This window comes from Anomaloglossus baeobatrachus, chromosome 4 (assembly GCF_048569485.1).
Source record: "Anomaloglossus baeobatrachus isolate aAnoBae1 chromosome 4, aAnoBae1.hap1, whole genome shotgun sequence".
Lineage (NCBI taxonomy): Eukaryota > Metazoa > Chordata > Amphibia > Anura > Aromobatidae > Anomaloglossus > Anomaloglossus baeobatrachus.
The window spans coordinates 524,141,568-524,157,559 of record NC_134356.1 but is presented as its reverse complement, the minus strand read 5'-3'; the positions used below and the strand labels follow the sequence as shown (position 1 = coordinate 524,157,559).

Here is a 15,992-nt window from a genome sequence, read left to right as displayed (position 1 = left end):
TGATCCTGTCACTTGAAGTTTATGGGCGGGCATTGAAGTCATGTGATCGGGAGTGAGGGGAACTGAACGTGATAGACTGGGAGCCGGCATCTGACAGCTGCGGGCGCTGGTAACCAAGGTAAACATCAGGTAACTAAGCGAAGTGCTTTGCTTGGATACCGATATTTACCTTGGTTACGAGCGTCCGCAGCTGCTAGAAGCCGGGCTGCCTGCTCCCAGCACACGTAACCAAGGTAAACATCGGGTAACTAAGCGAAGCGCTTTGCTTGGTTACCCGATATTTACTTTGATTACGAGCATCCCCCGCTCTCAGGCGGGGGAGAGAGAGGAGAGGGAGGGGGAAGAGAGAGGGAGGGGGAAGAGAGAGGGAGGGGGAGAGAGAGACTGATCACACCAGGCTGGTTTCTGGGCATGCTCAGTAGAGCAAGCAGGATCCTGTCTATCAGCATACCAGCGTTCACATGCGTTTGCGTGCTGTTTAGTCAGGATCCAGTGAAAAACAGTATTTGGATGCAGCTCAAAAACGCTACAAGTAGCGTTTTTGAAAAAAGTTAAAAAACTGCAAGTCGCTGGATCCTTATTATAACGCACGCAAACGCATGTGAATGCATGTTGACGCGAGTCCATTGCAAATGCATTGAAATGAAAACGCATTTGCACTGGATCCGTTTTTGCGTTAAAAAAACGTTCATGACGCATGTTAAAAAAAACGTAGTGTGAAAGCCGCCTTATCTGCTTCTTATTGTTTTATTGTTTCTCAAACAAAAATGTGGTGTCTAGTTAGCTTGTAACTGTCCAAATGTATCACTGTCCATTCCAGTATATTCTCTCTCATCCATTCTGCTATTTAGAGCACCAGCTTCCATTTGGCTGAGAGAGCATTATTTCAGTGTACTTCTATGCTGCATGCCATGTGCACTGACCCCCTCGGACCACTCAGGCCAGCGATTCTCAATCCATTTTTACTTCCCTTTTCTTTATCGTTCCTATGGGAGACCCAGACATTGGGTGTATAGCTTCTGCCTCCGGAGGACACACAAAGTACTACACTAAAAAGTGTAGCTCCTCCCTCTGAGCATATACACCCCCTGGATAACCAGATCTAGCCAGTTCAATGCTTTGTGTTCAGGAGGCATACATCCACACATGCATTCTCATCTGATTTTTCATTTTTGGAAAGAGTTTGAAGAAAAGCGGGTCCAAGCCTGGACTCCCGGCATGTCCCTTCTCACCCCACTGTGTCGGCGGTGCTGTTAAGGTTGATTCCAAGGCTGGAGCCTTACATGCCGCGCTCCTTCACCATCCCTTGGGCTCTGGCTTGAAGTGGGAGCCAGCACGGTTCTCCATGCTTTGCAGGAGACCGGTCTCCCTCCGCAGCCCTTCAGGATCCTGCTGGACGGAGCACTCATCCCCAGGGACATGGCCCTGCATCTCAGCAAGCTAAGTACCTGAGATGTTTATGTTGGGGGGTCCCTGTACTTTATTATGATGGGAGAGTGTGCTGTGTAACTTTTCTGACATTTCCGGCCGGTTCTCTGGTTGTCGCCTGAGAACCGCGCCGATGGTGCCTGCGCGCCGGCCGCATCGCTTAAATTTAGGCCCCGGCTTCGCTGGAGGCCTACTTTCGATTTCACTGCCCTCGCATGTCAGTCATGCAGAGGGACAGTGCGGCTCCGCCCAGCGGCCGTTCGGCACAGGGGAGGGACACTCCTCTCTGAGTACATGTCCCCTCCCCTGTAAATCTCCTTGGCCCTCCAGATCCCGCTCTCAGAGCAGGTCCCGCCCCCTCTCCTCGCTCCGGCGCCATTGTCTCAGCGTTTTTCTCTGGATCAGCACTGGCTGCAGCATCCCTGCTAAGCTGCATGGGGGTCCGGGCTGTGGGATCTGGAGGGCACACAAACGGTCTGGTAAGCCACAACCTCCGGTTGTGGACCTTCTTATATACTCTCTGGGGGTCATTCTGGCTCAGAGCCCCCGCTTCAGCAGCATGTCTCACACGAGGAGCAAGGCTGCAAGGCTGTACTCAATATGCACTGCATGTAAGCTCGTGCTGCCTGAACCGAGCACATATCCACATTGTGATGCCTGCTCAATGCCTCAGCCTGGAATCGCACCCACAGTGGTCCCTCCGGCTGCTCCGGCTCCGGTGGCTGAACCCCCGGCTTGGGTAGAATCCTTCTCTAGGTAAATCTCCCAGTCTTTTGCCGACTCCATGGGACAGCTGTCCCGGACTTTGCTGAACATGCATCAGCCCCCTTCTCAGGGCGCCTCTGCTGCTAGGGCTCTCTCAGCGGAGCTCACAGAGGATTCTTCATCTGGTCCCAGACCCCGTCCTCCTAAAAGGAGACGCAGGGTCCCCTCTCCTTCCTCGTCCCGCGGCTCTGATTCAAGAGCTGACTCGCAGGACGAGGAGGATGCCTTTACGGGGGGCTCGGAAGCTACCTCCATGTGCCCCATTGATCTGTCCGAATGTGACTCAGATGTTAGTGATTTGATTGCGTCCATTAATTCTGTACTGGACCTCAATCCGCCAGTATCAGAGGAGCAACCCTCTCTGGCAGAAAAGCACCAGTTTACCTTGCCTAAAAGGACAAGGAGTGTGTTCTTTAACCACTCCAGTTTTCAGGCCACTGTGACCAAGCCTAGGGCCTGTCCTGACAAACGCTTCCCAAAGCGTGGTTCTGATGACCGTTTTCCCTTTCCACCTGAGGTGGTCAAGGAGTGGGCTCATTCACCAAAGGTAGACCCTCCGGTGTCTAGACTCTCAGCCCGGACCGTTGTATCAGTGGCTGATGGCACCTCTCTTAAGGATTCCACTGACCGCCAGGTTGACCTTCTGGCCAAATCTGTATATGAGGCGGCAGGGGCCTCGTTCTCCCCATCTTTTGCAGCAGTGTGGGCTCTCAAAGCCATCTCTGCTTCTCTAGAGGAGATGCATTCCCTCACCAGGGAATCTATGCCCGAAATGGTTGCCTTGACTTCCCAAGCTTCAGCTTTTTCATCCTATGCCATGTCTGCCATGCTGGACGCTTCTCACCGCACTGCGGTGGCTTCGGCTAATTCCCTCGCTATCCGCAGGATTTTGTGGCTTCGAGAGTGGAAGGCAGATGCTTCTTCAAAGAAGTACCTTGCTGGGCTCCCTTTTGCTGGATCCAGGCTATTCGGTGAACAACTGGATGAAATTATTCAGGAAGCTACTGGCGGGAAGAGTACTTCCATGCCACAAACCAAAACCAGGCGTTCCTCCAACTGGTCATCCTCTAAGCCCTCGGCCTCGGGGCCGCGCCAGCAACGTCCTTAGTCGGTGGCAGGCTCTCCCACTTTGGCGACGTGTGGTTTCAACACGTCTCCGATCAGTGGGTGCGGGATATCATCTCCCACGGCTACAGGATAGAATTCTCTTCCAGCCCGCCAAACAGATTTTTTCTGTCAACTCCCCCCTGCTCCAAGGCCGCCGCCTTCTCTCAGGCCGTGGCATCCTTGCAGGCCAACGGAGTAATTGTTCCGGTTCCCGCCCGGGAACGGTTCAGAGGTTTCTACTCAAATCTCTTCCTAGTCCCCAAAAAGGACGGTTCCTTCTGGCCCATTGTTTTGCTAATATTTTTAACACTAAGGTTCAGATACGGCTTTAAAGAAGGCAAATAAGTAATTTTATTATAAAGGTTAATATGAAATACAAACTTAAAGGAAAAATATGATATTGCGTACACTTTTGTATAATCAACATACAAAGGTTAAGTACAGTTAAATATACTTACATCACCAAGGAGCTTTGGACATCATCTGTCTGGAATATTAAGAATCAGAGAAGCATGACATAGACAGAGGACTCCTGGAAATCCCAACACTGACCGGACATCTCGGTACAGGTAACACGAGCTTCTGTCTGTGCTATATTTCAGCTGATCTTAAAAAGGCTTGAACAATATTACAAGCCTTAAAGTTAATGTGTTGTAGTCTTATTGATCCATGCCCTTTGATGGCCAGTCATTGGGCATAGATGGACCAGAGATACACCACACATCAGACAATGGGGTAATAAACCCACAGCATTCAAGTCTCCCAAGAACACACATCAGGTATTTGAGCTAGGTAAATGGATATATTGTTTGTCTGTATATTCAAGACAAACACACAGAAATCCTTAAGTATATACAAGATTTTGTAACCATGTACACTTTGTCTGTCTGATTAATCAATGTTATAGTATAACATAATTTATAAACTCAAAAATAGCCATTTTTATATTTGCAATACATTCCACCCTTGGCTGTTTTGAGCCATACATTATTTATACAATGTCCCATACCCTAACGGCATAGTTTTAGCGGATGATACAACAACACAAAGCAATGCATGCACAATAGCAAAAATTACTCCTAATATATATAATGCATATATCAAAAAATCAGGTAACTAAGAAAATACACATTCCCACCATCTACCATTATCTTGTGTAATGTAATTAATCTAGTATAAATCCATCTCTACTTGTGATAAATATAGCCACCAAACAAGAGAATCGTCCTATTGCTTTAGCTGCATATGCCGCTGCAGTGAGTGTTCCTACAATTATTATAGATAATCCTTGTATCTATGATTTCGTTAACAATTTTACATTTTTTGTATATAATGAAACAGTCATTATATTGTTAATCTCATATTATTTCCTGCCCTCATACGTTTGCATTTTTTATTTGTATGAGAGACACAAATAATAGCAATCTGTTTATGCCCTGTCTTATTCTGTATTTTTAATTGTTGACATCTGCCTATTTTGCTTTAACAAGTCCTCTGATAGATCAGCTCATGTAACCCTTTGAGTCCTTAGGGCAATCATCTCTTCTGTTAGAGAATGTTCCCCAGTGCAGTTCATATAGGCACAATACAGATTGGAGATGAAGTTTTGGGTCACATCTTCTTCTTCTAGGTCTTCATTTATGTAAAGGGGTCAGTAGCGCCTCGATACAAGTTTCTCATATATTGTCATCACTGGTAGTTTGTTATACAAAAATGGCTCGTATTCATCAGCTGAGCCAGGTAAACCCATAGATTCTGTTTGATTTTCAATAAGGCCACATTTTCCATGGTTGGTCTCTCTGTTTTCGGTCTGAAGGTTGCTTGGCTTCTGACGGAAGTAGATCCATGCCCATGGTGGCGCCAATGATGCAACATTTCCAGAGTTTGTTCTAAAGGGACAACAATACACATATTACTCATCTGTCAGTTGGGATGTATTCCCACTTTTCTTGTTTCATAACTGTCAGCACATTGTCTGCTCCTCGAGCAATGACTTCAGCAGGTTCTGGAATACCTTTGTCACTCAATTGTTTCACCCAAATGTTTGCACAATCATTGATAGGATGTGAAGATCCAAATCATTTATCTTCTCTGCAGAACTGAAGGAACCCTCCCTCTGACTATCTACATTTTAGAAATAGACAGTACCATCAACTGATTAACATGTCACTGTCTCCACTATTCATTAGAATTACCTTAATTAATAATCCTGATCTATCCCTTCTCTTATTAACTGAGTTCAGTTGAAGGCCAAATCTGACCTTTGGACTATGAGACCATCATACTGAGAGGGCATTTACAAGCCTACTGTGGTCCTGATTGAACATACACATAAAACAAACAACAACCATTAGGTAAATACAATACCCATTCATCACAATGGGATGATTACTTGTTTCATTGTTTTAGCCTGATGGCTCTAATAACATGTAATGTAAAACTCTGGTCTCCAGTCTAAAAAGAAAGCACAAACATGATTAGCATACAAGCTCAAATAATACACAAAACACAATTTTATCCAGTCCATTATCCATATGCTAAAAGATTCACATCTAACTTGACAGCCTAAAAAGTTCACTATTTACCCAACCATATTGGTATATTGTGCTGTATTAATTAGCAGCATGGGTATGTAAATATGAGACCAACCAAACAATAGCAAAAATAATTGCCCTTCCAATAGACTGAACACAGGAATCCTCCTGGTTTCTAGTCTCTCCTTTGTGAACATTTGTATGGCTCTGTATTGTTTATGAGCAGGAATGGCTTTTGTAATACTTATCTCTTTACATATCTCTGTACATTCTGTATTGGTGGCAATCTCCTCTGTGGTCTCAATATTACCCTTATCTTTTTCAATCTCCTCTGTGGTCTCAATATTACCGGCAATCTCCTCTGTGGTCTCAATATTACCCTTATCTTTTTCAATCTCCTCTGTGGTCTCAATATTACCCTTATCTTTTTCAATCTCCTCTGTGGTCTCAATATTACCCTTATCTTTTTCAATCTCCTCTGTGGTCTCAAAATTACCCTTATCTTTTTCAATCTCCTCTGTGGTCTCAAAATTACCCTTATCTTTTTCAATCTCCTCTGTGGTCTCAATATTACCGGCAATCTCCTCTGTGGTCTCAATATTACCGGCAATCTCCTCTGTGGTCTCAATATTACCGGCAATCTCCTCTGTGGTCTCAATATTACCCTTATTAATTTCAATCTCCTCTGTGGTCTCAATATTACCCTTATCAATTTCCCCCCATCTATCTTCCATTTCAGATGGAGACATCTTGGTGGAAGATGATGACAACCTCTTCTGTTGGGCTTTGATTTCCTGCACCAAACATTTGACTTCAGCGTAAAGATCCAACACCCCCGGTGGTATAGGCTTTGCTGGTGACGATGAGAAAGTGGGCCCTCTTTCTCCCCGTGTCCTGCTTCGCCTGCGCTGTGGAGATTCAGAATCTTTTGCTGCACCCTTTTTATTATGTGAAACCCCTGACTTTTTATTGAGTCCTCTCCTTTGATACAATTTTCTCTTTTGATACAATTTCCACATCTCGTCAGTACTAATCCCATCTATTTTATCCCAGGCAACACCATCCTTTATCAGGGCCATAAACATATCTCTCCTGGTAACACGGGATCTACGATTTGTACTACTTTTGACGTTGTTACACTGTTCTTCAAAATTAAGCTGATCTCTCTGTTTGGGACCCCATTCTCCCAGACCCTCTAACTGTCGGATCGCCTCCAATGTATTGGAGATGGGTTTCCCAGTCTGATTTACCATTAATGCCATCATGACATGTTTATAAGCTGCAGGGGCATTTCTAATGATACAATTTCTAATAGAAACACTTACAACAACTTGCATGTAATTGTCATATGCACTTGCTGAAATAGCATTTTTCATAGCCTCCTCCTTCAATCTCCAAGCACAATCTTTCAATGTAAACCATGGTTTTTCATTAGGCGGCCAGTCCGCCTCAGATGGGTATTTATGCTGCAATGCCATAGCCACAACATCCATCATACTACACACCACATGTGGTCGCTGAACTATCAAGGAACAAAATGCTTCCTTCACTACAGGCTCATGGCTGAGTTGAACAAACTTTGGGCCATCCACAGCATCCAGCTGTACTCCATGAGCCCCCATCTCCCATAATCTGACTATCCAAGTTATCAAAGATTCATTTGACCTTTGTGAAAAACGATCAAGAAGCTGACTGCAATCCTCTACCATATTCCTGTTCTGTTTACCTCTAGCTGTTTCTAAAACTTGTCTATGGTATATTGGATGAACTCTTATTGGGTTAAGATGAGGATCAATTTCCTTCTCCCCACTGACATGTTCATCCTCCTGTTCTGGGTCGGTGACGTTTTCAGAATCAGTTGAGTTCCATACGTCACCATTCCACTCATCTGAGTTCCCCTCTGACCCCGCTTTGGCTATGGCCAAAGTTACTTCCTTTCTATTCTCCTTCCCGCTCTTCTTTCTGTATTTATACTGCTCTATACATACAGCAGACTTGTCTGCATCATGCAGATATCCATCACATTTGTCCACTGACAACTTATTCTGACACTGTGCTGTGACCAATGCAGTCTGGACCTCACACAACTGTCTCTCTAATTCCTGAACTTTTGTTAGCATACGTATCTTTTCCTGATGCTGTTTTCTATATGCAGACAACAGGATCCACCCACGCCTACCAACAGCACCCAATTCTTTACCTTTCTCCACTTTCACTTTCTGCAAGCATTCAACCACATCTACAGGTTCAGCATTTTTCAAACATTTGTCCCATGGTTCACTCAAACCAACACTGTGCGACCACTTGGTTGCTAAAATATCATAGGGAGTCTGTTCCCAACCTGGAATCTCAATGCATTCACTCACAACCACTTTTTTCTTAAAAAGAGGCATATTTTACGCAATATCACACTAACAAAAGTACTCAAAGCCTTCTGCGTATATCCTGCCGACTACGCCAAATGTTTTGCTAATATTTTTAACACTAAGGTTCAGATACGGCTTTAAAGAAGGCAAATAAGTAATTTTATTATAAAGGTTAATATGAAATACAAACTTAAAGGAAAAATATGATATTGCGTACACTTTTGTATAATCAACATACAAAGGTTAAGTACAGTTAAATATACTTACATCACCAAGGAGCTTTGGACATCATCTGTCTGGAATATTAAGAATCAGAGAAGCATGACATAGACAGAGGACTCCTGGAAATCCCAACACTGACCGGACATCTCGGTACAGGTAACACGAGCTTCTGTCTGTGCTATATTTCAGCTGATCTTAAAAAGGCTTGAACAATATTACAAGCCTTAAAGTTAATGTGTTGTAGTCTTATTGATCCATGCCCTTTGATGGCCAGTCATTGGGCATAGATGGACCAGAGATACACCACACATCAGACAATGGGGTAATAAACCCACAGCATTCAAGTCTCCCAAGAACACACATCAGGTATTTGAGCTAGGTAAATGGATATATTGTTTGTCTGTATATTCAAGACAAACACACAGAAATCCTTAAGTATATACAAGATTTTGTAACCATGTACACTTTGTCTGTCTGATTAATCAATGTTATAGTATAACATAATTTATAAACTCAAAAATAGCCATTTTTATATTTGCAATACACCCATCCTGGATCTCAAGCTTCTCAACAAGCATGTTCAGGTGCGGCAGTTTCGCATAGAGTCTCTGCGATCAGTCATTGCCTCAATGACCCAAGGAGATTTCCTGGCATCCATCGACATCAGAGATGCCTATCTGCATGTGCCAATTGCAGTTTCACACCAGCGTTGGCTACGTTTTGCAATCGGAGAGGAACATTTCCAATTCGTGGCTCTCCCCTTCGGGTTAGCCACGGCCCCTCGAGTATTCACCAAGGTCATGGCAGCAGTGGTTGCGGTTCTGCACCTCCAGGGGTTGGCAGTGATTCCTTACCTGGACGACCTTCTAGTCAAGGCTTCATCCAGCGCAGACTGTCAGCGGAGTGTCTCGCTCACTCTCGCCACTCTAGCCCAATTCGGGTGGCTTGTCAATCTGCCCAAATCCACTCTGACTCCGACCCAGAGGCTCACATACCTAGGGATGCAGTTCGAGACTCTGCCGGCACTTGTGAAGCTGCCCTTAGTCAAACAGCAGTCCCTCCATCTGGCGGTGCGCTCTCTGCTGAGGCCCCGCCGTCATTCCATCAGGCACCTAATGCAGGTGCTGGGTCAGATGGTGGCGTCAATGGAGGCTGTTCCCTTTGCCCAGTTCCATCTGCGTCCTCTACAGCTGTACATTCTCCGCTGTTGGGACAAGCGGACTTCCTCCTTGCACAGGCTAATGGCTCTGTCGCCACAGACCAGGGGCTCACTTCAGTGGTGGCTTCGGCCCCTCTCTCTGTCTCAGGGACGCTCCTTCCTGGCCCCGTCCTGGGTGATCCTCACCACGGATGCCAGTCTATCTGGCTGGGGAGCGGTATGTCTCCACCACCGAGCACAGGGCACTTGGACTCCGTCTGAATCAGCCCTCTCGATCAATGTGCTGGAAACCAGAGCTGTGCTTCTAGCTCTCCTAGCCTTTCACCACCTTTTGGCGGGCAAGCACATCCGAGTCCAGTCAGACAACGCGACAGCGGTTGCCTACATAAATCACCAAGGCGGGACACGCAGCCGCCTGGCAATGTTGGAGGTTCAACGCATCCTTCAATGGACGGAGGACTCCAAGTCCACCATATCCGCAGTCCACATCCCAGGCGTGGAAAACTGGGAAGCAGATTATCTCAGCCGTCAAACTGTGGACAGTGGCGAGTGGTCCCTGCATCCGGCAGTGTTTCAGTCAATCTGCCGCAAGTGGGGCACTCCGGAAGTGGATCTAATGGCATCCCGGCACAACAACAAGGTTCCGGTTTACGTGGCTCGTTCCCACGATCCTCAGGCCTTTGCAGCGGACGCTCTGGTTCAAGATTGGTCCCAGTTTCGTCTGTCCTACGTGTTTCCCCCTCTAGCTCTCTTGCCCAGAGTTCTGCGCAAGATCAGAATGGAGGGCCGTCGGGTCATCCTCATTGCTCCAGACTGGCCCAGGCGAGCTTGGTACCCAGACCTGCTCCATCTGTCCGTAGAGGTGCCGTGGCATCTTCCGGACCGTCCAGACCTTCTCTCACAAGGTCCGTTTTTCCGCCAGAATTCTGCGGCTCTCAGATTGACGGCATGGCTCTTGAGTCCTGGATCTTGACGGCTTCCGGTATCCCCCCTGAAGTCATCTCCACTATGACTCGGGCTCGGAAGTCTTCCTCGGCCAAAATCTATCACAGGACCTGGAGAATTTTCCTGTCCTGGTGTCGCTCTTCCGGCCATGCTCCTTGGCCTTTTTCCTTGCCGACCCTTCTGTCCTTCCTACAGTCCGGTCTGCAGCTAGGACTAACCCTCAAGGGACAAGTCTCGGCTCTTTCAGTGTTGTTCCAGCGGTGTATCGCCCGGCTGGCTCTAGTGCGCACCTTCATGCAGGGCGCGTCTCACATCATTCCGCCTTACCGGCGGCCCTTGGATCCCTGGGACCTCAATCTGGTCCTCACGGCCTTGGAGAAACCCCCCTTTGAGCCTCTTAGGGAGGTTTCTTTGTCTCGTCTTTCACAGAAAGTGGTCTTTCTAGTGGCCATAACTATCCTCAGGAGAGTCTCTGATTTGGCTGCGCTCTCTACGGAGTCACCTTTTTTGGTTTTTCATCAAGACAAGGTGGTTCTCCGTCCGACTCCGGACTTTCTCCCTAAGGTGGTTTCTCCTTTCCACCTTAACCAGGACATTTCCCTGCCTTCCTTTTGTCCGGCTCCTATTCATCGCTTTGAAAAAGCGTTGCATACTCTGGATCTGGTGCGGGCGCTCCGGATCTATGTGTCTCGCACCGCTGTTCTCAGGCGGTGCACCTCTCTTTTTGTGCTAACCACAGGTCGGCGTAAGGGCCTCTCGGCTTCTAAGCCGACCTTAGCTCGTTGGATTAGGTCGGCCATTTCCGATGCCTACCAGTGTACTCAGGTGCCTCCCCCGCCGGGGATCAAGGCACACTCGACCAGAGCTGTCGGTGCCTCTTGGGCTTTCAGGCACCAGGCTACGGCTCAGCAAGTCTGTCAGGCTGCCACTTGGACTAGCCTGCATACCTTTTCGAAGCACTACCAAGTGCATGCTCATGCTTCGGCAGATGCGAGCTTGGGCAGACGCATCCTTCAGGCGGCGGTCGCCCATTTGTGAAGTTAGGCTCCGCCTACTTCTCAGTTTTCTGTTTATTCCCACCCATGGACTGCTTTGAGACGTCCCAATGTCTGGGTCTCCCATAGGAACGATAAAGAAAAAGAGAATTTTGTTTACTTACCGTAAATTCTTTTTCTTATAGTTCCGTATTGGGAGACCCAGCACCCTCCCTGTTGCCTGTTGGCAGTTTCTTGTTCCGCGTGTTATCACCGGCTGTTGTCGTAGACAGAGGCTCCGGTTGTTCCGGTTCTTGCTCTGTCTTTACTTGTGGGTGGCTATTCTCCTTCAGCTTTTGCACTAAACTGGCTAGATCTGGTTATCCAGGGGGTGTATATGCTCAGAGGGAGGAGCTACACTTTTTAGTGTAGTACTTTGTGTGTCCTCCGGAGGCAGAAGCTATACACCCAATGTCTGGGTCTCCCAATACGGAACTATAAGAAAAAGAATTTACGGTAAGTAAACAAAATTCTCTTTTTTGTAGCCGGTTATATGATGGCAGAGAGATGCCTTTCTGCATATATTCTTTATGTATAAAAAACAGTCTCGTAATCAGTAAGTTAGCTTTTGACAATGACATTAGATTATGTACAATTTAAATGTTTTGTACTCAACCTTATCAATCATTATAATGTTTTAACATATACTTATATATTTACTTACAGCTCCCTGGGAAAAAAGATTTGTTCATTGAACCTGAGTTGATGAGCCCATTGGATCGAATTGCTAATGTCTCAATATTAAAGGTACCAGAAAGTATATTTGTCTTGGAACATTAAAAGGGTTGGCTGGTTACTGGAGAAACCCCCATTCACCTGTTTTAATGTCCCCAATGTGCTGAGTAAAATGAGAAAAAAAAAAAACATACTTAACTCACTGATAAGTGCTGCTCCTCCGCTTTGAGCTTCTTGTTCCTCCGGCAATCTTGTGACATTAACATCTTCACATGAGCGGACACTGATCGGCTGCAGTCTTTACAGTTCTGTTTGAGCCAATGTCACAGTCCTGTCAGAGAGAAGGTGCCCTGCTGGTCCAGGAGGTAAATACAGCAGGTGTCGCACACATGGGTGTGAACCTACTGCGCCATAGACCGGGTTTACCTTGGAGGGGTGTAACTAAGTGCATACTGGGTATTCACCAGAGCCTTTCATGGTGAGGTTGGATTTGGCTGTCGGTAGACACCAGGTACCACTCTAAGGCAGTCCCTGGGCTGCAGCTACTGACCCAGTGATCAAGGACGCAGGTAACAGGCAGGAGTAGATCATGATTATAGGCAGGGTGACTACAGATACTGGTTTTAACTGGACAGCTGGTACTGACAGGATGACTGATTCAGATAGGACAGATGGTATGGTGTGCTGGCTGACAGGATGGACACGGGTACAGTCAGGCAGGACATGCTTGAGTACTGACTGGTAGGTCAGGTTCAGATACAGATAGGCAGGACAGGTAAAAGTTTGGAGAACCTGACAACTAGTTAGCAGGCAGAAGACTTCCTAGCAACTATGTTGCTCAGGCACCTCCCAATGGAGGAAGGTGCCTGAAATACCTAGTGCCTCCCAGCAATAGGCTGGGGACACTTTTGGTTCCAGTTTGTGTGTGCTGTCCCTTTAAGAATTGGGAGCGAGCACGTCCCATATGGGAGTTTCTAGGAGACCAGTGCAACATGCACAGGCCATGGGAGGAGAACCGACATATGTAGAGGAGAAACAGCAGTACGGTCGCAGCAGTGTGTTGACGTCCCTGTGGGGACACCAACATTACAGCAGGTGAAATAAGTAATGAAGATGTCACCAATTTCCTAACTATGTTTCTAAAGATGCTATGGACATGAATTTCTCACCAGATGGCGATAACAAACCATCCAGTTCCCACAGGCAAAGAAATCAAACCATAGATGTCTATAAATTTAAGTGGTGTGTAATAATGAGAAATGACACAGGGAAAAAGTATTGAATAAATGAAGAAAGAGAAGTGCAAAAATGCATGGAAAGTCATGACACCAGCTGAAATCTATCAGTATTTAGAAAGCAGTCATGCCATTTAGTGAAAAATAATATCATCTTGTTCAATCAATATCTTAAAAAAGGTGTCTCATTACCCTGGTTTACAACAAGAAACATGTCATGATGGGTAAAACCAGTGAGCTGTCCCAAGACATTTGCAACCTTATTTTTTGCAAAACATACTGATGGCATTGGTTACGGATGAATTTCTAAACTACTAAAGGAGCCAGTGAGCCATAATAAGGATAGGAATAGAACATACTTTCATTATCCGGCCACCAGAGGAGTGAAAAAAAAAATATCAGAAGAGCTGTCCAAGAGCCAAGGACCACCTGTGTAGAGCTACAGAAAGACCTGAAATCAACAGGTACAATTGTTTCAAAGAAAACAATAAGTAATGCACTGAACCTCCATGGCCTGTATGCAGCCCACCATGCAAGACTCCATTGCTGAACAAAACGCATGTCTAAAGTTTGCTCACCAACATTTAGACAAGCCGGTGAAATACTGGGAGAATATAGTCTTGTCAGATGAAAACAAAATTGAACTCTTTAGATGGCATAATACACAGCATGTTTGGAGGCCAAAAGGCGCTGCTTATCACACCAAAAACACCATACCAACAGGGACGTTTGGAGGTGGGAACATCATGGTGTGGGCTGTTTTTTCAGTACATGGTACTGGCAAACTTCATGTAATTGAAGGAAGGATGAAGGAACTAAAGTATTGGGACATTCTTGATAAAAATCTGCTGCCATCTACCAGAATGATGAAGATGAAGCGAGGATGGACATTTCACTAAGATAATCATCCCAATCTCACAGCCAAGGAAACTCTCAATAGCTTTCAGAGAAAGAAAATAGGCTGGGCCATTCTAGCAGCTTTATCACCTGACCTAAATCCAATAGAAAATGTATGGAAGGATCTAAAGCTCAGAGTTCATAGAAGGCGACCATGTGACCTTCATAATTTGAAGTGTTCGTGTGGAAGAAAGAGCGGAAATCACACCTGAGACTAGTGCGACTAGTTTCTCCATACTGGAGGCATCTTAAAGCTGTCATCACCAACAAAGGCTTTTGTACAAAGTATTACATAAATTTCAGTACTTTTTTTCCCTGTGTTATTTCTCATTATTACACTACAGTAAATTTATGGACAACTATGGTTTGATTTCTTTGCCTGTGTGGATTGGATGGCTTGTTACTGACTTCTGGTGAGAAATTCATGTCAATAGCACATTTAGAAATGTACTTAGATTAGAAAATTGGTGACGTCTTCAATACTTTCTTCACCCGCTATATGTTTGTTATTTATTTTATTTAGCACTTTAGGGATATTCAAAACGGGTTTGCTAGTAAAGGACAACACTATTCAATGGATTTATGATGAATTTAGACATATCAATAAATCTGAAGATTAAATAATTTCTTTATATTATAGCAACATGATGTTGACAAACTGTATAAGTTGGAGAACAAGCCCATTTATACCAACGCTGATCAGTAAGTGATTGTTTTTCCTCTTCTCTTTCATATATACATATCTATGACATAAATCTTGAAGTTGCCATTTTCTTTTTTTCCTTCCTGCTTTTTTTTCCTTTTTTTTTTTGTAATACTAGAATACTATTGATTTAGAAGATACTGCTACAGCATGTATTAAATCTCCTGAGCAAAGATCTATTTTTAAAAGGAACCTCACAGATTCATGTTGCCTAAATCACAGTATGAATCAGACACTGGTTGCATTATTATAACTGTGTATGCTTTAGTCTGAAACTTTGCAACATTTCCAAGAAAACATACTATTAAATCCCTTCCCAACTTTGGACGTACGTGTATGTCCTTGGCTGTGTCAGTCCCTTTATTTTTTTCTCTCACACGTCCGCTGATCTGATCAGCCGTCCCGTGCAACTAACAGGAGTGGGGGAATCGGAGATCCACCCACTCCTGTTAACTAGTTAAATCCCGCCATCAAACTCTGACAGCGTGATTTAACGCACGCGGAGAGCCTGCCATTCACCGCTGCCATGGCAGCCCCGTGACCATGATCAGCAGGGCGCTGATAGGTTATCATGACAGCCAGGGGTCATCTCATGACCCCTGTCACTGTCATGACAAAGCGCCAGCATTCACAGGAGAGCAGCATTTTTGCTTTTCAGAGGGATGCTGAAGCATTGCTCTGAACAGCAAAACAGCAAAAGCGATTGGACGGTTCAGACTGCAAGTCCCCTAAGAAGACTAGTAAATTCAATAAAAAGTAAAAAAAAAAATTAAAAATCTGAAAAAAAACGTAAGAGTTCAATTCATCCCTCTTTTGCCCCATTGAAAATAAAACAATGAAAAAAAACAAACATTTGAATGCCGATCGTGCTAAATCTTTACTCGCCCGGCTCCATCGGCGGCGCAATGACGTGTTCAATGTG

At 45.3% G+C, this 15,992-nt stretch overlaps 1 protein-coding gene across 1 annotated transcript in view; it reads left to right on the top strand.

Annotated features, from left to right (window-relative positions):
- The window catches only part of VPS33B (VPS33B late endosome and lysosome associated), a 164,393-nt gene that overhangs the window by 19,309 nt on the left and 129,092 nt on the right, over positions 1-15,992 (top strand). The window contains exons 3-4 of the mRNA XM_075345903.1: positions 12,227-12,307; positions 15,008-15,069. Of these exons, the coding sequence (XP_075202018.1) occupies positions 12,227-12,307; positions 15,008-15,069 (143 nt within the window). The remainder of the gene's footprint in view (positions 1-12,226; positions 12,308-15,007; positions 15,070-15,992) is intronic.